This window comes from Lonchura striata, chromosome 32 (assembly GCF_050655825.1).
Source record: "Lonchura striata isolate lonStrDom1 chromosome 32, ASM5065582v1, whole genome shotgun sequence".
Taxonomy (NCBI): domain Eukaryota; kingdom Metazoa; phylum Chordata; class Aves; order Passeriformes; family Estrildidae; genus Lonchura; species Lonchura striata.
Genome location: NC_140734.1, coordinates 3,113,294 through 3,135,813, shown reverse-complemented (window position 1 = coordinate 3,135,813; position 22,520 = coordinate 3,113,294). Strand labels below are relative to the sequence as shown.

General features: G+C 50.3%; 1 protein-coding gene across 1 annotated transcript; it reads left to right on the top strand.

Annotated features, from left to right (window-relative positions):
* The first annotated feature begins 8,902 nt into the window (after nt 1–8,902).
* LOC146764619 (uncharacterized) lies at nt 8,903–21,900 on the top strand. Its single transcript, XM_085564060.1, has 6 exons — nt 8,903–8,991; nt 11,071–11,144; nt 11,255–12,036; nt 12,068–12,243; nt 13,253–13,416; nt 21,800–21,900. Exons 1-6 carry the CDS (start codon nt 8,903–8,905, stop codon nt 21,898–21,900), a joined length of 1,386 nt encoding a protein of 461 aa, XP_085420186.1.
* Nucleotides 21,901–22,520: the final 620 nt, after the last annotated feature.

Below are 22,520 nucleotides of genomic sequence, written 5' to 3'. Positions count from 1 at the left end.
GAATTCCATGAAGAAAATGATGTGGTAAAAAAAGAGTTATTTAAACTTCTCAAAGTCCTTGGATAATGGAGCCCTGAACCCCTGTCATGTGCACTGCAGCCTTGACGGTCCCTTTGAGCCCAGGACTGCCAAGGGTCAGGGCTGGGATGAGCCTTCACCTCAAACCGGCTCCAAGACTGAGTGGGAATCAGTCCAGAACTGAGCTCACACAAAGAGCAAAGCCTCAAGGCCAAAGCCAGACCTTCATCAGGTTGGATTTCTTTAAACACGGAACTGAAACAAATTTGCTTGTGCGGTAACATCACTGTTACCATGAAACTTTACATGAGCTACTAAATAAGCAGTGTCCTGTCCTGATGTGTGTTGCCCAAATACTGTTGAGAACTTGCTGTGCCTCTGCCCTGTGCCCCTGGGGCTGCTCCTGGCCAGGCAGCCTCAGGGGGAGCCAGCACTGGCTGCAGCCCCAGCGGCCCCCCAGGACAAGGCCCAGCAATGAAGAGGCCAAGGAAAGCACTGGGCAGCAGCAGAACCCTCAGCAGAGTTCTTTGGACAACCATGGACTGGCCACAGATCCACTGCAGCATGAGTACGAGTCAGGCTACCAGTGCTATGAGCAGAGCTACAAGAAAAGTGGAGAAAAAAATCAGCTACTGACCATCTGCTCTCGTACAGCTTCCGAATGCCAAGATAGCAGCCCATCAGCACAAGTGGCACAGTGAACAGTGTCACCACCGTGCCTATCATGCAGGACCTGCGCACATGCTGTGGGCAGACAATTCCTGGGGTGCTCGGTGGATTCAGGGCATTTGTACTGGACTTGCCAAGCATTTCTGTGGGAGCTATGGGGAGTGTGAGCCCGCGCTGTGCTGCACTGCTGAGCTGGCAGCACGGTGGATACGGCCAGGACGTTCTCTGTTTGCCCAGAGCTGGGGCCTGCAGGCACCTTGCCGCCCCTTGGCACAGGCTGTGCCACCCAACAAAGCCCAGCAGGCCGGCAGGAGAGCCCGGGGCCAGCGCAGCTGCTTGGGCCGTCGCTGCTTGGAGGGACAGGGGCCAAACCCATCCCTGAGCAGCCCCTGCCAGCCCTGGCCCTCCCTGCCCTGTGACAGCTCCCCCAGCCCAATGGGGACAGACCGTCATCAATTCTACAGCCAGAAAAGAAATCGTCCCTGTAACTGTGTGCTGCTTTTCTTCCCTGCAGTTGGTCCCAGAAACATCCCTCACACTGCTCGAAATGCCCACTCATTGTCTGATCAGTCCCTATGGTTTTCCAGTGTGCTCTCAGAAATTTTTCCAACAAGTCCACCAATAAATTCCAGGTTACCTCTGTGAATTGCACACTGCAGTTTCCTTCATTTTTTTCCCAATACCTGGAAGTTCCTGTATTTAGTAATGGCCTTGAGGAACTCTGATTCTATTCAATCATGTTATTTTGTATTGAGACAGATGAAACAGCCTTTTTGGTTTTGGTTTTGCCAGGTCTGGTTTTTCTCTTAGCATTATGGTTTACTTGTTATCTTCAGGTAAATTTTTTTTTTTTTTTTTTTTTTAATTGTTTCCCAAGCAGTTATATTGACAATCTGTCATTCACATCTTAGTTAATGTTCCAAATATGAACAATTCTGATTCTCTTTTGCTAGGAATATAAAGATCTCCGAAATCTACATTTTTAATTTTGATGACACTGTCACTCCCCACTCCAAGCTTTGACAAGGGGGTGATGCTTTCTGAAACTTCCACTGCCAACTTTTATGGTGATCCATTTGGAAATGTCCCTGAGGATAGGTAGAGTTATTTGGGAAGTGCTTGGCTTAACCTGGGTAATGGATTATTATTTTTAGTGATATAAACCTGTACTGCTACAAGATTCACAACCACAGTCCTGATTTGTGGCTCACTGCATGGATGCCTGTCTGAATTAAAACAATGTTTGTGAGGCAGCTGAAGAGCTTAGACCTCAGAGATCAATATTCCTGGGAGGAGGAGGAGGAAGGAAGGATAAAATCTTGTTTCAAAGTCTGTTTCTTCAATCCTAGGATGCCAGAAGTATGGTAGACTACACCTGTTTCCAAATGTCATTCAATTAGAGAAAAACCCTCTGCAGTGCCAGAACACCAGGACAAATTATTTGACATTTTGCCTCACAATGCATCAACATTAATTCTAGTGAATTCTTAGTTGCAGTCTGATTAGAGCAAATCAACATGGTGTGAATAGCGACAAGAATTTGCTTGTGAACAGATGATTATGTCCCACTCAATAATGAGCAAAATTTGCCTTGACTTGGAAGAAAGTAGACAGGGAGCAATGCAGTATTTGGGTTTTATCCAGTGATAAAATGGGGCAAGAAGCTGTAACAACTTACCTGTTCTACAGAACACAAGTACTGATACAGCCAAGAGTACACCCACACAAGAAAGGGATTTTCAGGACATTCCTTTATTTCTTAACATGGAATGGGCAGCAAAATGCTGCCATTGGTCTGAACTGGAAGCCCTGTTCCTCTCCAGTTTCTCCTTGAGCACACTGTGTGTTATTTGCAGACTTCACTGCCCAGCCCATCAATCCTCTCTTGGCCATTTGCTAAATGGCACAACTACCAAAATACAGGTGCCAGCATAATCAGCCCAGCACTAATCCAGCACTGCTTTGATGCTGCACAGGAGCACAGAATGGCTTGGGTTGGAAAGGACATTTAAAGGCCATCTCGTCCCATGCCCTGCAGTGAGCAGGGACACCTTTAACTAGGTCAGGCTGCTCAGAGCACGAGCTCGAATGTCTGCAGGGTTGATGTCCACCTCTCTGGGCAACCTGTGCCAGGGTTTCAAAGCCTACAGTTTTAAAGAATGGGATTCTTTTGTCTCGTCTGAATCGACCGTCTTTTAGATTAAAACGAAACCCCCTCGCTCTGGTCACAAAGGGCCCTACTAAAAATTCTGTCCCATCAGTTTTACCCTGAAGGTACTGAAAGGCAGCAATCAGGTCTCCCTGGAGTCTTCTCTCTTCCAGGAGGAACAGCCCCAGCTCTCCCAGCCTATCTCCAAAGCAGAAGGGCTCCAGCCCTCACAGCATTTTGTCCCTTTTCTGGACTAGACCCAACAGAACCATGTCCTTCATGTGTTGGGAGCCAGAGCTGGATGCAGTACTCTTGTCGTGGTAGAGATGGAGACAATGCAAAGCAACACACTCCATTTCCAGAAGGCTTCAAAGCCTGTTTTTATTCTAGCATGCATGCTTTTCCTACATTCTTACAAAGCGTGTAAGTTTACACTTTACTCATTGGTCACAAGAGACAAGCAAAGTACTTATTGGAATAGGCAGTTGCAGGTTTCTCTTATTCATCCTTCTTTCTTGGTTTGTATATCAACGCCCTTGGTAGAAAATTCTTTTGGGGTAAACATGGATCCTCTTATCAAACTTCTCTCTGGCTCACCAAAGTTGCTGTAAATTGCATGAATCTTTAAAATTAGAGGGTTTTGGGAAAGCTGCAAAAGGCAGGCCTCAGAGACAGCAAAACTGCAAATAAAGCTAAGCACTAAGATTTGTCAGCAGAAAAATTATGTAAGAAGCAGAAAAGTTAGGACAAATGGAACAATGGTCTGTGTATTAACATGTGGCTAGAATGACTCCCTAAGCTACAGAAAAGTATATCTAGCAAGATATTAGGAAGTTCTAAGCTTACTAATGGAGCTCTGGACATTGGGTTTTAAGGCTTAAAATACAAGTAGGTATTGTATTGGAAAGAAGCAAGCATTTTTTTAAGAAAAGGTACGTGTGCTTATAGTGGTTGGATAAATCTATTGTCAGTATGCTTTTGCTTTGTATGACTGATCAAAATCTTTTAAAGTATGTTATAACATTAAGTTGTTTGTCTGCTGCCGGGCATGTGAGTTGCTGGCATCTACCCATTGTCACAACCATGTAATGAGACTGATGCTAGAAAAGAAACAGCTCGAGATGTGTTCCTCAGCAGTCCTGTTCCGTTCCTCATTTGTACATAAACCCCAGGCCAGCAATATAAAACATCATCCACAGTAGTGCAGGTGGAGTCTCACCAGAGCAGAGCGGTGCAATCACCTCCTTCAACCTGCTGGGCATTTTCCTTTGGATACACATGGCTGACACATGTCCAGCCTCTCATCTAGCAGCAGCCCCAAATCCTTCTTGGCCGGGCTGCTCTCCATCCCTTCATGCCTCGAGCTGTGAGATCAGCTGGGCTGGGACTGTGTCACAGCTTTTGGACAGAGCTGCTGGGCAGGATGAGCTCACTCCCAGAGAAAGTAGAACCCACTCCCCAGGCAACTCCAGCCTGGCCATGAGGTCACAGCAGGCTCTGGGGTCACAGCAGGCTGAGCTCACAGCAGGCTCTGAGGTCACAGAGGTCCCAGAGCCCCGTGGTTGCAGAGCACCACAAGGCCCCAGCAGGCAGTCCTGGAGCACAACTGCTGCGGCAGCAGCGGCGGTGGCAGCAGTGGTGCTGACATTGGGACAGCGGCCTCAGGACAGTGGTGGCAGCGAGAGCGGCGGGACTGGCACAGGGCAAGGCACCATGGCCCTTGCTCTGCGCCTCCTCCTCCTGCTCCTCCTGGCCGTGGCCCTGCCTGCCAGGGCTGCCCAGGCTGCTCCGCTGCAAGCGCGGGGCGCAGGTGAGCCGGCAGCCTGGCTGCCCTTTCCCAGGACAGCGCTCCCTGCTCCCCGGGAAGTGCTGGGGATGGTTTTCCCCTGAGCTTTAGGGAGGGTTTCCTCTGATAGAGGGAGAGAGCCCCCCTGGGCCCTGGGCTGTGCCAGCCACCCCTCCAGGGATGTTGCACAGCGTCTGCAAAGAGGGTGGGCAGTGACCAGGTGCCAGCCCAGAGTTCCCAAGGCTCTTTCCAGCTTTGGCTGTGTCCATTGCCACCTGGCTCCCACAGCCTTACTGATCCCCTGTCAGTTCCCAGTTCCATGAGGCAGAAGGGGATCCCAGCACACCATGGAAATGGGGCTGATCTGTGCTCCCTTCTAGATTGGTATCATGACTTGGGTGATTTGGAAATGCTGGTAAATGATGACTTCAAGACCTTTCCAGATGCTGAAGGCAAGTTCTCAATGTACCTTTCCTGACAGAATAATCAGTGTCAATCTGGCAAGAGCTCCCTTCTGTCCTAAGTTCCTCTGAAGGTTGATGGATTCAGGAAAATTTGCCCTGCTCCTTTCTCAAGCCCTGAGTTATCCCACAGGATTGCTGTCAGTAGGAGGGAGCATTTAGCTGTCCATCTTCCTCCTGTGCGCAATGCCAGAGTGTCCTTCTGTGTGCTCTGTGCAGCCCCAGAGAAGAGCAGAGAGGGAAGGGGCCGGGCCCAGGGCTGTGCCCCGGGGCTGAGCCTTGGGTGCAGCCTGAGGATCTCCTGCAGCACCACCGGAGATATTCTGTCCTGCCTTTCTTTGCAGCTGAACCTGTTGGTGAAGGTGGTGCAGCTTCCCAACCCATCCCCATCACTGAGCCTCTGGGAGATGCTGAGGGTAGGTCAAGGCCTTTCCCCCTGCGAGAGCTGCCAGCTCAGAGCCCAAAGCTCGGCCAGGGGGGCATCGCTGCAGGTGCCAGGACAGAACCACGCACGTGTGTGCCCTGGCCCTGGGCCATCCCCTCACCGCTCCTGGGGCTCAGTGCTGCCTGTGCAGATCTGCAGCGATGACAGAAGCTCCTGTGGCTGTTGAGTTACAGGTGTGGCTGCAGGGAGGACTTCTCTAGCTCCTTTTATGGCTACTGCCCGCAACCCCAGCTCCTATCGCAGGGGTGAGTAGTGTGTCTCTGCTGACTCCACAGGCTGAGCACTGGTTTTGTAAAATCCACTGAGAAATGGAAATGTTCTGCTCTAAGGTCCTCCAACAGGGAACATAAAAGCTCCAGGATACAAGAAGCACCATGAGCCATCTGAAAACATGAGGCAAATGCTGAAGGAAATGGAACAGGCAGGACAAGGTGGGTGATTTCTCTCAGGCTTCCCCTGGGACTCAGCAGCCAGGGGCATTCCCTGCACATCTGGACAGGCTGTGCCCGACACAGCTGGAAAAGATTCATGGCAGCCTCGCTGCCCTGCTGCTGCTCTCATGGCCTGCAGGGCTGTTTCCCAGCCTGGGCTGGCTGCAGCTTCTCCCCAGCCTCTGCAGGAAGGCATTTGGCACCAGCTGACAGGGAGCCCAAACTGCAGCACGGGTCTGACATGCCCTGCAATTTCCCATTCTCTGGGTTGATCAGAAAGGGCACCTGTTTGGAGAGCAGAGAGCTGTGGCCACCCAAATAGTTTTTAGAGATTTCCTAATTCTTAACCATTACTTTGACATTCACTGCCTCCTGAAGATGCCACCTTCCTACTGGGGAACAGCCCCACCTGATCCAGCTGTCCCTTTTCCTTCCTCTAGAAATGGAAGGAGAGGCTGTGCTGAAGGCTGAGTTTCCCAGAGGAAGCAGTGGCTCACTGGCAGCCTCTGCTGCAGGAAGGGAGGCGCTGCCAGGCACAGTCACAGGAGGTAATTGCTGTGCCTCTGGGCCTGAGCCCTGCTGAGCCTTGAGCTGCCCTCTCTGCTACTTGGCAGAGCCGGCACAACCTGGACAAGGCTGGCACAGCCCAGAGGAATTGTTATGCTCAGGGCACTCAGGGTACTGAGCAGTCCTGCTGGGGTCCCTCCATGGGAGACACATCCCAAAACCTGGGAGTGACTGCACGGGGTGCCCATGGTGGGGAAAGGGCAGAGGGGGAGATGAAGGCTCCAGTGTGTCCCGACAGGGCCTGGGTATGAGCCCTTGGGCTGGGGGAGCAGTTCCAACAGAGGGAGAGAGGGAGTGCAGGAGGGAAGGAATGGTTCTGGCACTACATGCTGCACTTATCCCCAGGACTTTAGGGTTGTTTCCCTCTGTGGGAGGGAGAGGGCCCCATGGCCCTTGGGGTACTCATGCCACCCCTCCCAGGGATGTTGCACAGGGCCTGAAAAGAGGATGGAGAGTGGCCAGGAGCCAGCCCTGAGTTCCCCAGACCCCTGTGCAGCTTTGGCTGTGTCTTTTCACATCTGGATCCAATGGCCTTACCTGAACCCCTTGCAGTGCCCAGTTCCCACAGGCAGAGAGGGATCCCAGCACATCAGGAACTGGTTCTGGTCTTTGCTCCCTTCTAGATTGGTATCATAAAATGGCTTATATGGAAAATCTGGTGAATGATGGTTTGGAGAATCTAGATCGTGGTGGAGGCAAGTACTCCGTGTGTCTTTCCTAAAAGAATAATCAATGTCATTCTGACAAGAGCTCACTCATGATCCATTTACCTTAACATTATCTCAGGGCTGAAAGATTCTGTAAAACTTGCCCTGCTCCCTTCTAGAGCCCAACAGTGATTCCACAGGATCACTGTCAGTGGGAGGAAGGAGCATTTAGCTGCCCATCTTCCACTCATGTGCAATGTCAGTGTGTCCTTCTGTGTGCTCTGTGCAGCCCCAGAGAAGAGCAGAGAGGGAAGGGGCCAGGCCCCGGGCTGTGCCACGGGGCTGAGCCTTTCACAGCTCCTTTGCCGGCCCCAGGGAGCCTGAGCTGCTCCTGCTGCTGCTGCCAAGCCCTGGCCTCCACTGGGGCTGGGTTTAGAGCTGCTGGCAGCTCCAGGGAGTCCTTTCTCCCCTGACTGCCCCGCAAGGAGCTCCTTCCTTCCCAGTGCGGGGCCACCACAGGCTCATGATCCCCCTGCCCCTGCTCCTGAGTGGAAGGCAGAGCTGAGGGAATGCCTTGTAGGGCACCAATCACCCAGGGCCACTCACTGCCACTCCAACCTGAGGGAGACGTGCCACACCTTTCTGTTAAGGTCCTCCTAGAGAGAAGAACCAAGGCAGAGGAGACAGGAAATCCCTGGAGGCTGCCAAACATCTGGACCAAATGCTGAGTGATCTGGAGAGACAGCGTGGTGGGTGCATTTCCCTCCCCCTTCCCCTGGGACTCAGCAGCCAGGGGCATTCCCTGCACATCTGGACAGGCTGTGCCTGGCACAGTGGGAAGGGATCCATGGCAGCCTCGCTGCCCCGCTGCTGCTCTCATGGCCTGCAGGGCTGTTTCCCAGCCTGGGCTGGCTGCAGCTTCTCCCCAGCCTCTGCAGGAAGACATTTGGCACCAGCTGACATGGAGCCCATACTGCACCATGGCCCATGCACACCCTGACATCCCCTGCAATTTCCTGGTCTCCAGGCAGATCAGGAGAGGTGGTGTTTTGGAGAAGGGAAGGTTCTTTCTACTTCCAAAAGTTCATCTGATTTCCTGATCATTCTCCATGACTTTGACCAGTATTGGGTCATGAAGATGGCAGCTCCCCGATGGGGAAGAGTCCCATCTCATCCAGCTGTGCCTTTTCTTTCTCAAGCAATGAACCAAAAGTCTGTACAGAAGGTGGCTGTTCCAGAAAGAAGCAGTGGCCTAGTGCCACCCTTTACTGCAGGAGGGCAGGCAGTTCCAGGCACTGGCACAGGAGGTAATTGCTCCAGTGTGTCCTGACAGGGCCTGACTCTGTCCCCTGGGGCTGGAGGAGCTGTCACAGGGCAGGGAGGGCCAGGGCTGGCAGGGGCTGCTCAGGGATGGGTTTGGCCCCTGTCCCTCCAAGCAGCGACGGCCCAAGCAGCTGCGCTGGCCCCGGGCTCTCCTGCCGGCCTGCTGGGCTTTGTTGGGTAGCACAGCCTGTGCCAAGGGGCGGCAAGGTGCCTGCAGGCCCCAGCTCTGGGCAAACAGAGAACGTCCTGGCCGTATCCACCGTGCTGCCAGCTCAGCAGTGCAGCACAGCGCGGGCTCACGCTCCCCATTGCTCCCACAGAAATGCTTGGCAAGTCCAGTACAGATGCCCTGAATCCACCGAGCCCCTCAAGAGTTTTCTGCCCCCAGCATGTACGCAGGTCCTGCATGATAGGCACGGTGGTGACACTGTTCACTGTGCCACTTTCTGTGGTCCTGTTCTGTTTCGGGTTCCGGTGGTGGAAGGAACAAAAACAGTAAGTTGTTGCGGATTTCTACCCTCCAGCATCTTCAAAGGCTGCTGATAGTCAGGGAAGATTCCCAGTGAGGCTGCAGTGGAGTTGTGGCCAGTCCATGGCTGTGCAAAGAACTCTGCTGAGGGTTCTGCTGCTGCCCAGTGCTTTCCTTGGCCTCTTCATTGCTGGGCCTTGTCCTGGGGGGCCGCTGGGGCTGCAGCCAGTGCTGGCTCCCCCTGAGGCTGCCTGGCCAGGAGCAGCCCCAGGGGCACAGGGCAGAGGCACAGCAAGGTGGGGAGGAGAAAGAGCGGGGACGAGATGGCCCCTGAAAGGCAGAGGCGCTCGGGGGCCCGCTCCTGGCCAGGGAGCCTGCCCAGAGCCGTCCCCTGCTCGCCGGGGCCTCGAGGGGCAGCTGTCCAGCTGGGCCAAGGTGTGCCAGCCCCTCCAGCCGTGCTGGGGAGCCTTGCCAGCTCTGGGCCCTGCTGTGCAGGAGGGTCCCTGTGTGCCACTGGCAGCTGGGGCCTCAGCCACTGCTCTCTCCACAGCAGCGCTGCCGCAGCTCCAGCATCCCGGCCGAGAAGGCGTGACTCCCCCTCGCCCCCAGGGAGCCCAGAGAGCCTCGGGTCTGGCAGCTCTCAGACATCGCCTCAGCAGCAGCAGCTGCCCAAGAAAGCAGAGCCCCAGCGCTCCGTGCCTCCCCCACAGCCCCCCAGACCGGTTGTGATGCAGAAGCTTCCCGAGATCCCCCCACCTCCTCCCCTCCCGAGCCCCCCGCCCTGGTCCATCTAGGACTGGAAGTGGGCCAGCCATGGCAGGGCACGGGCCACCAACAGCTTGGGGCACCTGCTCTCCTTTACAAATAACACCCTTACCTATGCACAACAGCCACAGTCACTTTTCATACTGTTCTACCTTCAACAGGAAGGGCTGAAGATTCTTCCCTGTTCTGTTTCATCCTTTACCACTTAGATTTTCATACAGTTGGCTGCTGGCTGCATCTCTTAAAGGCTTTATTAGCATTGCATGTTTTACCCCACCTATCAGGCGAAAAAAATAAAAAAATATTATTCAGTTTAGACTTTGTTTTTAGTGTGGTTGGGCCACTCACATTTTGAGCAATTAATTTTCCATAATACTTCTTCCTTTTTCCTTACTATTCATAAAAAGTTAATCTGGACATAAAAATCACCACAATTACTGAGACTTCTCTCAAAGCCGAGGGGAACCTAGCACAAAATATTCTCCCTGTGTACTGCACAACAAGAAATATTCAGAGGAAACTCGAGTGGCAGCTGAGGCTTGTGGAACTCCCAGAATAATGAGCCTGCAGAGGAGGCAACGATCCCTAGCCTTGGTTGAGGGAACTTCTCCTCACAGACTCCTCTGAGAATGTGGCACTCCAGGAGGGGAAAGCTTTTAAACATTTGCCTTACCTTCCTCCTGTGCTAAAATGTAAGGCTCTTCCTGAGAATAAACTGAGCTATAAAATATTCTTCATTCCTCAACAAAGCTACTCAGGTTTTCGATTTATCTTAAAAGAGCAAAACCAAATGGGGCCAGAAATTTCTCATCAAAGCCTGTTTGCAGAGAAACCCCACCATAGGAAAGAAAATATTTATTAGCATCAGTTCACTCAAAAGAAACCCAGCCCTGAATTGAGCAGCGCTTTAAATGAACTTGAATTCACTTTCCTCACATATCAGCTGGTTTGGTTTGCTCTTTTTTTGTCCTAGAGAGAATATTCAAACTATTTGCTCTTGACAGGACTCCTTGGATGGTACTCAAACCTGGTTCCTCATGATGCCTTGTCTGGCCTGTTAATGCAGCCTGTTAGCAGCACCTGGCTTTGCCACCCTGCTCATGGTAGCGGGACACGGCTGGTGCCATGGTTCCCTCTGGTGACACGGTCCCCTCTGGTGCCACAGTCCCCTCTGGTGCCCGTCCTGGTTTGTGGCATGTCCGTGCTGGTGGAGGATCCCTGCTTGTGCTGCTGACTGCGTTCAACAAGGCCGGTCCTACTCGCCAGCCAAAGAGAGACTAAAGTCACTGCTTTGGGCAGCTTCTTTGAGCGAGTTTAACGCTTACTCATCTCTATGCCAGACCCCTGAAAAGCCACACAGCAACACATAAAGTCAGCTCCTCGACAGAGGTGAGCAGGTCTGAGCAAACAGAAGGTCGGCTTTCAAGCACATTGGGTTTTTAATTTAGTGGAAGCACTCACTCGTTCACGAGCCTTACTTGTCCAAGTGGATTGTGCGATGCTGCTGTCTTGCTTGCGTTCAAGAGAAAGCAGAGGGGAGAAAGGAGTTAAGAAATGAGAGACGCACCTGGGGCACAGGCTCGGCAGCCAGACGGAGCAGGGCGGCACCGGGCCGCTTTGCCGGAATCCCTTTTGGTGCCGGACAAAGGCGGACGCTGCTCGGCGAGCGGCGCTGGAGCGGCGGCGGCCCCGCCCCGCCCGTCCCGCCCCGCCGCGGGCCGGGGCCGAGCGCTCGGCCGGGCGGGCGCTCGGGATGCTCGGGCAGCGCCGCGGGCCGGGCGGGCGCGATGGAGCCGCCGGAGGGCTGGGACCCCTACGGGCGGCCGGCCCGGCGCACGCAGTGGCTGGTCAGCGCCCTCGCCTCCCACTACGGGCTGGAGCGCGGCGTGGAGAACGAGATCGCCGTGCTGGCCACCGGCCTGGACCGCTACCTGCAGGAGATCTTGCAGCGCCTGGGCCGCGCCGGGGCGGGCCGCATCCCCGGCGAGGACTGCCGCACGCTGTGCCGGGTGCTGGGGCTGGAGGAGGCGGCGGAGCCCGAGGAGTGCGCGGGGCTGTGGGACGGGCTCTCGGCCGAGCTCACCTTCCGCCAGTTCCACGCGCGGCTCTGCGGCCCCTTCAGCACCCGCGCGGGGCCGCGGCTGCCGCCGGGCCGGGAGAGCGAGCACATCGAGACCCAGATCCGCCTGCGCAGCCCCCGCCGCCGCCGCCACCGCCGCGCCGACCCCGCCGGCCGCGGGGCCGCGGGCAGCGCCGAGCGGCGGCCGCCGGGGCCCCGCTGCCGAGAGCGCTGCGAGGAGATGGTGGCGCTGGAGCGGCCGAGGAGCGCATGGCCAGGCTGCGGGAGGAGAACGGCACCTGCGGGAGCTGCTGGAGCACATGCGCGCCGCCCTGCAGAGCAGCGGGGCGCGGTGCCTGGCGCTGCAGGTGAGTCCGGGCCGGCTTCTGCACCGGCCTCCCGGGGGCGGCTCGGCCGGGCCCGAGTGCTGCAGGAGAGATGCTGCTCTCGGAAAGTCAGTGCTATAAATTGAGGCGAATCATTTGATTCAGCCTTTTAAGTTAAATTAATAATTTTATTAATTACAGCAAGCGATAGCAAGCAAACAGCGCTGGGTGCAGCTGGGGAGTCTGCGCTCTGCCATGGGGTGACACCCTTCCTTCTCTTCAGTCCCTTTTTATACTTTCCTTTTTCGTATCTTCTCTGCGTTGTGCTGGCAAAAGTTGATTTCACAAGAGGGGTGATGGGTCTCCTCTGCTGCGGTTATCCAGCCAGTTCCAGCCAGTCCTGCAAGATCTTTCTTTTTTTTTCCATACATAGTTATCACATTGTTTTACAGTATTTGCTTGCGGTTACCTAGCCTTGCCTAATCTTGCAAGTTCCATGCCCCGACCCCCACCCTTTTCCTCTACCCTAATTTCACACTCTTGATGAACAAACAAGGCAATGCAGTTTTTCACATTCCCCCGTTTTTTTTTCTTCTACCATTTTGTTCATCAAATCGTTTTATTTCTTGGTGGGTTAGAATTAAAGTCTCTCCTACTTCAGGATTTCTAGGGAGAGTTTCATATTTGGCTTTGATCAGCATCAGGTGTGCTGCCTTCAATTTTCTTTTTGCTATTCCAATTTTATCTCCTGCTGTTTGCCAATCTGAGGCTATTGTTTTACACTCTCAGTACCTACAGAAATATTCCCTAGGGTAATTGCAATACCCTTTCCCTGGGTTTGATGCTGGACGCATATAAAATCCTATGTTATTAAAACAGGGCTCTACAGGGGCTAGTTTGCATAACCGTGGGGTAAATCTAGGGGGTCTGGATGTTATCTGACTCTGAATTACTCTACTATGTACTCCAGTTATTGTCTACTTAAAGGGTTGGTGCAAAGCTGGGGAACCCTCTCTTTGGTATACAGTACAAAGCACTAACATATTATTTTCCAATAAGGGTGGGGTTATGACCTTGTTTTTATTGCATAATATCTTGTTTTCCCCTCTTGGGTTTGTTGCCTTTCTGGTGTTTCAGAGGCAATCAGACCGGTCGTCTGGGGGAGCCTAGTACTCGGTTGGCAATAGTTGGAGCATTTCAGCATTATTCTATTTGGGGGGGACCTGGCTTTTTCCCCTCTGCCTCGCTCGCCGTCTCCGGTGCTTCAAGCCGCGAGGTGAATTATCTCCTCGGCAGCAGCGGTACTCGCCTGGGCGTCCTTTCCCCTGCTCCCGCCTAACTTCATACTGTTCCCAATTTTTATCTTTGACCGGGGGTGGGTCGCACGGGACCCCCTTTAGTTCCCTCTGACAACACCTTTTTAGAATTTGGGCAACAAATGGAGTGGGTTCGTTAGTATGGAAACAAAAGTTTCCTGATGCACTCCTTTGGTGTATATTTTTTACCAGTCCTCAGACTCGAAACAAATCTACTGATTTTTCAATTTTCTTGATTTTAACACAATTTCTGTTCAGACCCCAGTTGGCGGCCTCCCCCCTTGGCAATGGACCTGCCACCGTTCTTGGCAAATTTTACATGCAAAGCACCTGAAAGGACAACAATCACAATCTACCTTATTACAAATTATCAAATAATCATTAAAATAATTACTAACACACACAAAAGGATAATAAGTATAATGTACCTTATTATAAACTACTAGAAAATTACTAATAAGTAGGTAATTATATCCCTTTTTGTTCTCCTTTGCAACCGACTTAAATGATGCACACAGAGTTCCTAGATTTTTCTTAATGGTAACCTTCAAATTCCTAGGCTGGCTGTCTACTTTCCACTGGTCATCCACGGTGGCTGGACTTTTAACTCGACTGGCATGCGTCCACTCTTTCTCGGCCGTCCGTATCACAGTTCTTGTGGTTTTCTTTCTTCTCAGATTTTACTAAAAGTAGGAACTACTTCATAGGCATATTTAGAATTAGTAAAAATAGTCCCACTTTTTCCTTTCAATAAATTTAGAGCTTTAAGCACAGCATATAATTTGCATGCTTGGGCTGACCAGCTGGGGCTAAGGGGACCAGATTCTACTGTCTTAAATGTTTTCTCATCTATTATAGCATACCCGATTTTTTTTTTTTAATTTTTTTTTTTTTTTCAGAACTCGAGAGAACTTGTCTACATATAATTGAGCTTCTTCTTTTAGTTTTTCTTCCTCATGATCTGGCTTTATTTTTGTTTGTTCCTTTATCTGTTGGAGGTAAACATGTGTTAGTTCTGTAATTGGTTCTTTATATAAAAAAACACTGGGCCGGGTTTTTCAGGCCCGTGGTTTCTTAACTTAAGAGAGGAGACTAGGATGCCTTCATACGTTAGGAATCTGGCATCCGTTATCTATTTGTCGGCCTTCTGTTGCAAAACTTCATGAATGTTATGGGGAGATAAGACTTTTAGCTCACTTCCAAAAGTTATCTTCCCAGCTTCCTCTATCAGAAGAGCAGTGGCTGGCTAATGGGATCAAGGAGTTTGGAGAGATATGCTACTGTTTTGGTTTTTTTTTTGTTTTGTTTTGTTTTGTTGTATGTGTTGGGGTTTTTTTGTTTGTTTGTTCGTTTGGGTTTTTTTTTTGCAATTAATAAATCATCCACATATTAATAACACTGTCCCTTCCCCTAAAGAATAACTTGCCAGTATTTGTTCTAAAACTTATCCAAACAGATTTGGGGATTTTGTAAATCTCTGGGGAAGGACTGTCCATCTAAATTTTTTTTTTTTTGGTTTCAGTCCTTGCCTCCCCTCCTTAGGTATAGGATATTGCTTAATTCTGACAGGTATCTCCGGGTTCCTAATAGTTACTTCAAAGGGTTCAATGTTTAATTTTCCTGTACTATTAGGGGAGTACCAAACCTCTGAATTAATCTTTTTCTCATCCTCAGCCTGGAGAGGACACAATTTTACTGTTAGTTCTCCCTTGCTAATCTCTATCCCTATCCCAAATTTAACTATCAAATCTCTTCTCAGTAAATTATAATCTGCTTTTGGAACTAATAAAAATTACTCAATTACTAATTTGGAGTTACTTTCTAAAAGGAAATCCTTGATTACAGGTACTCCAAAGGGTTTCCCTTTGGCTCTAATCACTTGTATTATTTCAGATGAAATCTTACACCCTTGGGGAAGGGTCCGGACACTCGGTCTTTCCGCCCCTGAGTCCACAAGGAACTCATATTCTTGCTTCTGGGGACCTATTTTTAATTTTACCAGGGGCTCTGTTCTTTCTCTTGTCCCCAGCAGATAGAGCCCCTGACACCCCTAATCTTCCTTAAACTGCTCTTCATCAGCCATCCTTTGTCGGCATTCCCGCTTCATATGTCCCTTTTTCCCCCAGTAAAAGCAAACAATCCTATCTCCTCTACCTTGTCTTCCTTCATTCACCTGCCGACCAGCTCCCCTCAAACCTCCTGGGTGGCCACCACCCCTTCTTTGGGGAGATTGCCTCTGTCCTTCCCTTACAGCTGCTAACATAATCTTAGACTGCTTCTTGTAGTTCTCATCCTCCCTCCTAACATAAACCTTCTGAGCCTCCCGCAGTAACTCATCCAGCCCCCTCGCTTGCCTCCCTTCTAACTTTTCCAACTTCTTTCTAATATCCATCCACGAGTTTACCACAAAATGAACTTTCAACAGTGTCTCCCCTTCAGGAGTGTTAGGGTCCACTCCTGAATATAACTGAAAGGCTTTTCTCAGCCTCTCCAACAACTCAGTTGATCTTCATCCTTTTTCTGTTGTTCCTTGAATGCCTTTTGTACATTCTGTCCATGAGGGACAGCCTTCCTTATTCCCTGTATTATTATATTTCGCAAATCGCCCATATGGGTATGGTGTAACGGGTCTTGATTATTCCACTGGGGATTCTGTAGGGGCCATTTAGTATCTGCTAATGGTCCCTGCTGATGTTCATCATCCCAGATTCTCATGCCCGTTTCCCTAATCATTCTCCTTTCTTCTGCAGAAAACAAAATCCCTAACATGGATTGCATCTCCTCCCAAGTATAAATATTAGGTCCCAAAAAATGATCCAACCGCTCCACCACCCCTAAAGGATCTTCTAACAAATTTCCGAGTTTAATGGGACGGATATGTACCCTATTCCTAGAATCTGGGCAGGCTGTCCTGGTTGCGCTGCATTTGGGTTAGGCACCATTCCCATTCCATGCTCCCTAAGGGGAAATATAGCCAATTCTTGCTTTCCCTTTTGTCGGGTCTGGCTTCGGGTTACTCGCCGAGAACCCTCAGGGATACTTTCCTCCAACCTTTCACCTTCTGGACCCTCATCCTCCGATAATTCTTGGGTGGGTGCCGAGGGACCCGGGTGGTCTACTAGCAAAGGATCCGGGGGCGGGGGGTATAAAGGTTGTGGCGGTGGAGGTGGCAATGGAAGAGAGGGTGGTGGTGGCGGTATATAGGGAGGGGGGATACCTGGGGGTAATTCAATTTCTTTTGGCCTCTTTTTCTTCCTCTCGATATTGAGAGCAAATAATTTTGTCCTTGTCTATCCTCTTATCTAGAGGACTGCATATTTACTTTTTTCTAAATTAAGGGGTTCTTTTGAATTAATGTAAATATTTAAGGCCTGACAGATCCAATCCTCAAAAGACCCAAATATCGGCCAATATAACTGATCCCCTCTTAATTGTTTCCCCCCCCAAACTTCCATGCAGTAATGAGCCATTTTTTCTTTATCTTTTCCCTTCCTAGAAGGAAAGGCATTCCAGTATTTAATCATTGAGCCTAATGGACTATTCTCTGAAATATGGGGAAGTTTTACAGGGATTCCCCCACCCATGGGTTCAGCAGGCTTGCTTTTCCTCTGACCCATTTTCTGGAGTGCCTTCTAACACACACACACTTGCTTCCCTCAATTCGTGGCCCAGTCCGTCGCCGGATATGGGAACCGCACTACTATGAGGTCCGCACTTGCCTGGGGAGTCCGAGCTGTCGGCCCCCCTCTCATACACCACACTCGTCACACTGCAGGATTCCCGACCCCCGACCAGGCGGTCCTGTTCTCCCAGAACAGGCCTCCTCCGGACACCAGGTCCTTCGGAAAATACTTACACCATCCGGTGTCTTTGCCCGGGGCTTCGTGCACAAAGATTAAGGGGGTCGCCGGCAGTTCTTTGCTTGCTATCGGATTTTAGGTTCGTCGGTCGGAGTCCGGGGAGGAGTGTCCCCGTAAGGCCACTGTTAAAGCAAAGGCAGTGGGGCGCCTCCTTAGCGAGGCCCCCTCTCCAGGTGTTCCGATCCGAGTCACGGCACCAAATTTGTTATAAATTGAGACAAATAATTTGATTCAGCCTTTTAAGTTAAATTAATAATTTTATTAATTACAGCAAGCAATAGCAAGCAAACAGTGCTGGGTGCAGCTGGGGAGTCTCCGCTCCGCCAAGGGCTGACACCCTTCCTTCTCTTCAGTCCCTTTTTATACTTTTCTGTTTCGTATCTTCTCTGAGTTGTGCTGGCAACAGTTGATTTCACAAGAAGGGTGATGGGTCTCCTCCACTTGAGGTTATCAGTTCCAGCCAGTCCTGCAAGATCTTTTTTTTTTTGTTTCCATATATAGTTATCACATTGTTTTACAGTATTTGCTTGCAGTTACCTAGCCTTGCCTAATCCTGCAAGTTCTATACCCTGACCCCCACCCTTTTCCTCTACCCTAATTTCACACTCTTGATGAACAAACAAGGCAATGCAGTTTTTCACAGTCAGTGTTTGTCACCCCTCCACTGCTGGACCGAGACCGCAGTTGTTCATTCAGCCTTGGCATTAACTTTTTTTTATAAAGTTGAGTTACAGGGAGGCTTTATGGAGCAAGGTATGGCACCGGTGTGCCATTAACTATAGTTATGGATAGCACTCTATTTAAAGTGTAGGGGAGCTCAGCTAAACAAACCCACGTGTACAATGCTGCTGCTTCTTCTACTGCATGTGCAGTCAGGATGTGCTGATAGCATTTGCTGGATGTGCACCACCACAGGGTTTTTCCTGAAGTAACAACTTTTGGATTCTTACCTGCACAAGCAGATGCAGTGTCTCCGTCAGAAGTGCCTATAAGAAATATTGGAAGGATGTTTTCTTCAGAGTGTGGTCACAAGAGTTCAGAGTTGGAGCCAGTTCTGCAGGCAGACTGATTAATAGTCTGGGGCTCCTCTGCAGAGCCCCATTAATTCTGGGGCTGGCTTCTGCTGGTTCTGCTATCCTGGCTCGAGTGACATACTTAACAGCAGTTCCATTACTCTGTCATGAAATAGCGTGGAACAGGCAGAGCAGGGAAGGGCAGCATGAACCGATTGTTCTGGCAGCTCTGACCAGGTCTGACCAGGTCTGATTTGATACTCAGCACTCACAGAACCCTGCTCCACCTGTGACACTTCCACTTGCAGTAGATGACTGTTCTCTTCACAATGTCCAGCAAGGCAGGTCAAAGACACTTTCACCATTTGCATCTAAAAAAGGGAAAGGAAATCAGCAGCAGCCATGAAGTCACCAGTCTGAGGTCCCAGGAAGAATGAAAACTACAAAGAGGAGAGCCCCAGAACACCCCCAGCTGCTCCCTGCCCTCTTCTTCTGAACACAACTTCATTGGAAATCTTTTTCAGCAAACTTCTTGACTCCTAAGTACAGACCATAGTGATGACATTACAGGTATACAGAAACTTGTGCAATAACATAATAGTGAGTAGTTTGAAAAGTGAATGCATAGCTAGGTATTAAAATCTACTTTCCAGATATTGTTTCCTTGTCCTCAGTATTTGGCAAAGGTCAAGTAGCATTAGTTGCTGATCAACTCTATGTGATCAAAAAAAAAAAAAGCCAACAAAGCCCAATCCAGCTACTTTCAGTCTTAATTAAAATCTATCAATTTCTCCCTGCTTTGTGCTCCTGGTCATTACAGGTGGGGCTGCAGGGAGGACTTTCCCTACTCCACGGCTGGATGCTGCACACAAGTCCAGCTCCCATTGCAGGGGTGAGTAATGTGTCCTTGCTCACCCCACAGGCTGAGCTTTGGTTTTGTGCAATCCATTCCTGGAAAATGGAAATATTTCTCTTAAGGTCCCCTGAGAAGAAAGAACAAACCTACAGGAGAGAGTAAGTCCCTGGAGGAATCCAAACATCTGGAACAAATCCTGAGTGATCTGGAGAGACGCCGTGGTGGGTGCATTTCCCTCAGCCTTTCCCTGGGACTCAGCAGCTGGGACCTTTCCCTGCACATCTGGACAGTCCCTGCCCAGCACAGTGGGAAGGGATCCATGGCAGCCTCGCTGCCCCGCTGCTGCTCTCACAGCCTGCAGGGCTGTTTCTCAGCCTGGGCTGGCTGCAGCTTCTCCCCAGCCTCTGCAGGAAGGCATTTGGTACAGGGAGCCCCAACTGCACCACGGGCTTGCAATCCCCGGCAATTTCCTGGCCTCCAGGCAGTTCAGGCAGGGCGCTGTTTGTAAAACAGTGGGTCCTGTGGCAGCCCCAAGAGCCTTGGCCTCTTCCTGACCCTTATCCATGTCTTTGACAAGTATTGCATCCTGAGGATGCCACCTCCCCAGTGGTGAATGGTTACACCTGATCCAGCTGACCCTTTTCCTTTCTCCAGAGATGGACCACAGGGCTTTGCTGAACGCAGCACTCTCTGGAGGAAGCAATGGCTCCATGCCAGCCCCCGATGCATGAATGAGGGAGATGCCAGACAGTGCCACAGAAGGTGATTGCTGTGCCAGGCTCAGCCAGCCTGAGCAGTCCTGGTGGGGTCCCTCTGTGGGAGCCACATCCTGAAACCTGGGAGTGGCTGCACGGGGTGCCCAGGATGGGGAAAGGCCGGAGAGGGAGAGCAAGGCTCCAGTGTGTCCTGACAGGGCCTGACTCTGTCCCCTGGGGCTGGGGGAGCTGTCACAGGGCAGGGAGGGCCAGGGCTGGCAGGGGCTGCTCAGGGATGGGTTTGGCCCCTGTCCCTCCAAGCAGCCACGGCCCAAGCAGCTGCGCTGGCCCCGGGCTCTCCTGCCGGCCTGCTGGGCTTTGTTGGGTGGCACAGCCTGTGCCAAGGGGCGGCAAGGTGCCTGCAGGCCCCAGCTCTGGGCAAACAGAGAACGTCCTGGCCGTATCCACCGTGCTGCCAGCTCAGCAGTGCAGCACAGCGCGGGCTCACGCTCCCCATTGCTCGCACAGACGTTATCACTGAAACAGGAATATATGTCCTGGATCCAGTGCGCATCCCAAGAATTGTCTGCCCCCAGCATGTGCACAGGTCCTGCATGATAGGCACGGTGGTGACACTGTTCACTGTGCCACTTGTGCTGATGGGCTGCTATCTTGGCATTCGGAAGCTGTACGAGAGCAGTCAGTAGTTCATTTTTCTCCACAGTTTTCTTGTAACTCTGCTCATAGCACTGGTACCGAACTTGTAGTCATGCTGCAGTGGAGCTGTGGCCAGTCCATGGCTGTGCAAAGAACTCTGCTGAGGGTTCTGCTGCTGCCCAGTGCTTTCCTTGGCCTCTTCATTGCTGGGCCTTGTCCTGGGGGGCCGCTGGGGCTGCAGCCAGTGCTGGCTCCCCCTGAGGCTGCCTGGCCAGGAGCAGCCCCAGGGGCACAGGGCAGAGGCACAGCAAGTTCTCAACAGTATTTGGGCAACACACATCAGGACAGGACACTGCTTATTTAGTAGCTCATGTAAAGTTTCATGGTAACAGTGATTTTACCGCACAAGTAAATTTGTTCCCGTTCCGTGTTTAAAGAAATCCAACCTGATGAAGGTTTGGCTTTGGCCTTGAGGCTTTGCTCTTTGTGTGAGCTCTGTTCTGGATTGATTCCCACTCAGTCTTGGAGCCAGTTTGGGGTGAAGGCTCATCCCGGCCCTGACTCTTGGCAGTTCTGGGCTCAAAGGGACCATCAATGCTGCACTGCACATGACGGGGGTTTAGGGCTGGATTATCAAAGGGCTCTGAGAAGTTTAAATTACAGTCTTTTTTCTACATCGTTTTCTTTACGGAATTCCTTCCCTTTTTTAAAACTTGAAAGTTTGAAAAAGTTGAAAACTTGAAAGTTTGAAAAAAACCTTATTTTCCAGAGCTTATTCCAGTTATTTGATAAAGTGAATTATGGCCTATTTACCCCATGGCTGAATTAGAAAACAGTAAGTACAATAATATGAAATAATATTTACACTTCTATGTCTTTCACAGACTCATGAAACTTATGTTGGCTTGATGTGACCAACAGAAGAGTTTTGCTCTGCTTTTAGTTCAAAGAAGAAGCAGCCTCGGAACCTGTTGAGAAGACTCTCTTCACTTCATAGCTGAAGCAAACTTCCAGGGTTCTTTATTGAGGAATATAAAATCTATCTTTTCTGTATATATTCCTGACAAGTAACCGATGGAAATTAGGGATTTGGACTCTTTGGGAAGTACTGACCAGTTGGACATTGGCTCTCTGAAGCTCACTCTGTAATAATCAGTCTTTTTCAGAAGAGAATGTTCAGTATCTTCCTGGCATTACATTTATATTTGTATTCAAAAAGACATCTTGAAAGAGATTTACAACAGCTCTTTACGGTGCCTTAGTTGACTTCTGTCTCTTTCACCATAGGTGCCGATGAAAACCTAGATGGCTCCATTAAAAAAGCTGCAAAGCAGATCCTGGAAAAGGGCGCATACATCTGCTCCCACCCTCTAGACAGGAACTTCTGATCCCTCCCTGACAGCAGGCACTCATGAATGGAAATCAGGGATGAATTTGCTGCAGTTCCTGTATTGGACACCTTAAAAGCATCTGTTATTTAATGTCTTTACTAAATGTATCTGTATAAAATAAAACTTCTTTCTAACCACAATTCATAGGAAAAGGATAAATGAAGAGATTTTATTTAAAGCTGAAGTGACTTGATTATAGACATAGATTAGATTGATACAGATATAGATATATAAATTAGATATAGATATAGATATAGATATAGATATAGATATAGATATAGATATAGATATAGATATAGATACAGATATAGATATAGATAGATATAGATATAGATACAGATAGATAGATATAGATATAGATATAGATATAGATATAGATATAGATACAGATATAGATATAGATATAGATATATCCAGTGTGGTAGTGTCTGTAGCTCTTCTCTTGAGCACTGAGGTCTTGAGGTGTTGTTTCTATTGTGTTTTCAATTGCAATTCTGTTTCAATGCTCGGTTCTATAAACCTCCCACTTTTGTGTTGCTATAGCATATTTTATCCTTAATGGATTGTTCCTTTCCCCTTGTGTTGTTGGTTTTGCCCTGGTTGTCCAACTTCCCAAA

Excerpts from the sequence above, each read along its gene's own strand:
- LOC146764619 (XM_085564060.1), top strand. The coding sequence starts at position 8,903 with ATGATAGGCACGGTGGTGACACTGTTCACTGTGCCACTTTCTGTGGTC. Across the intron at positions 12,037-12,067 it reads AGCGCTGCGAGGAGATGGTG|GCTGCGGGAGGAGAACGGCA; the intron begins GCGCTGGAGCGG and ends GCGCATGGCCAG. Across the intron at positions 13,417-21,799 it reads TTATCTCCTCGGCAGCAGCG|GTGCCGATGAAAACCTAGAT; the intron begins GTACTCGCCTGG and ends CTTTCACCATAG.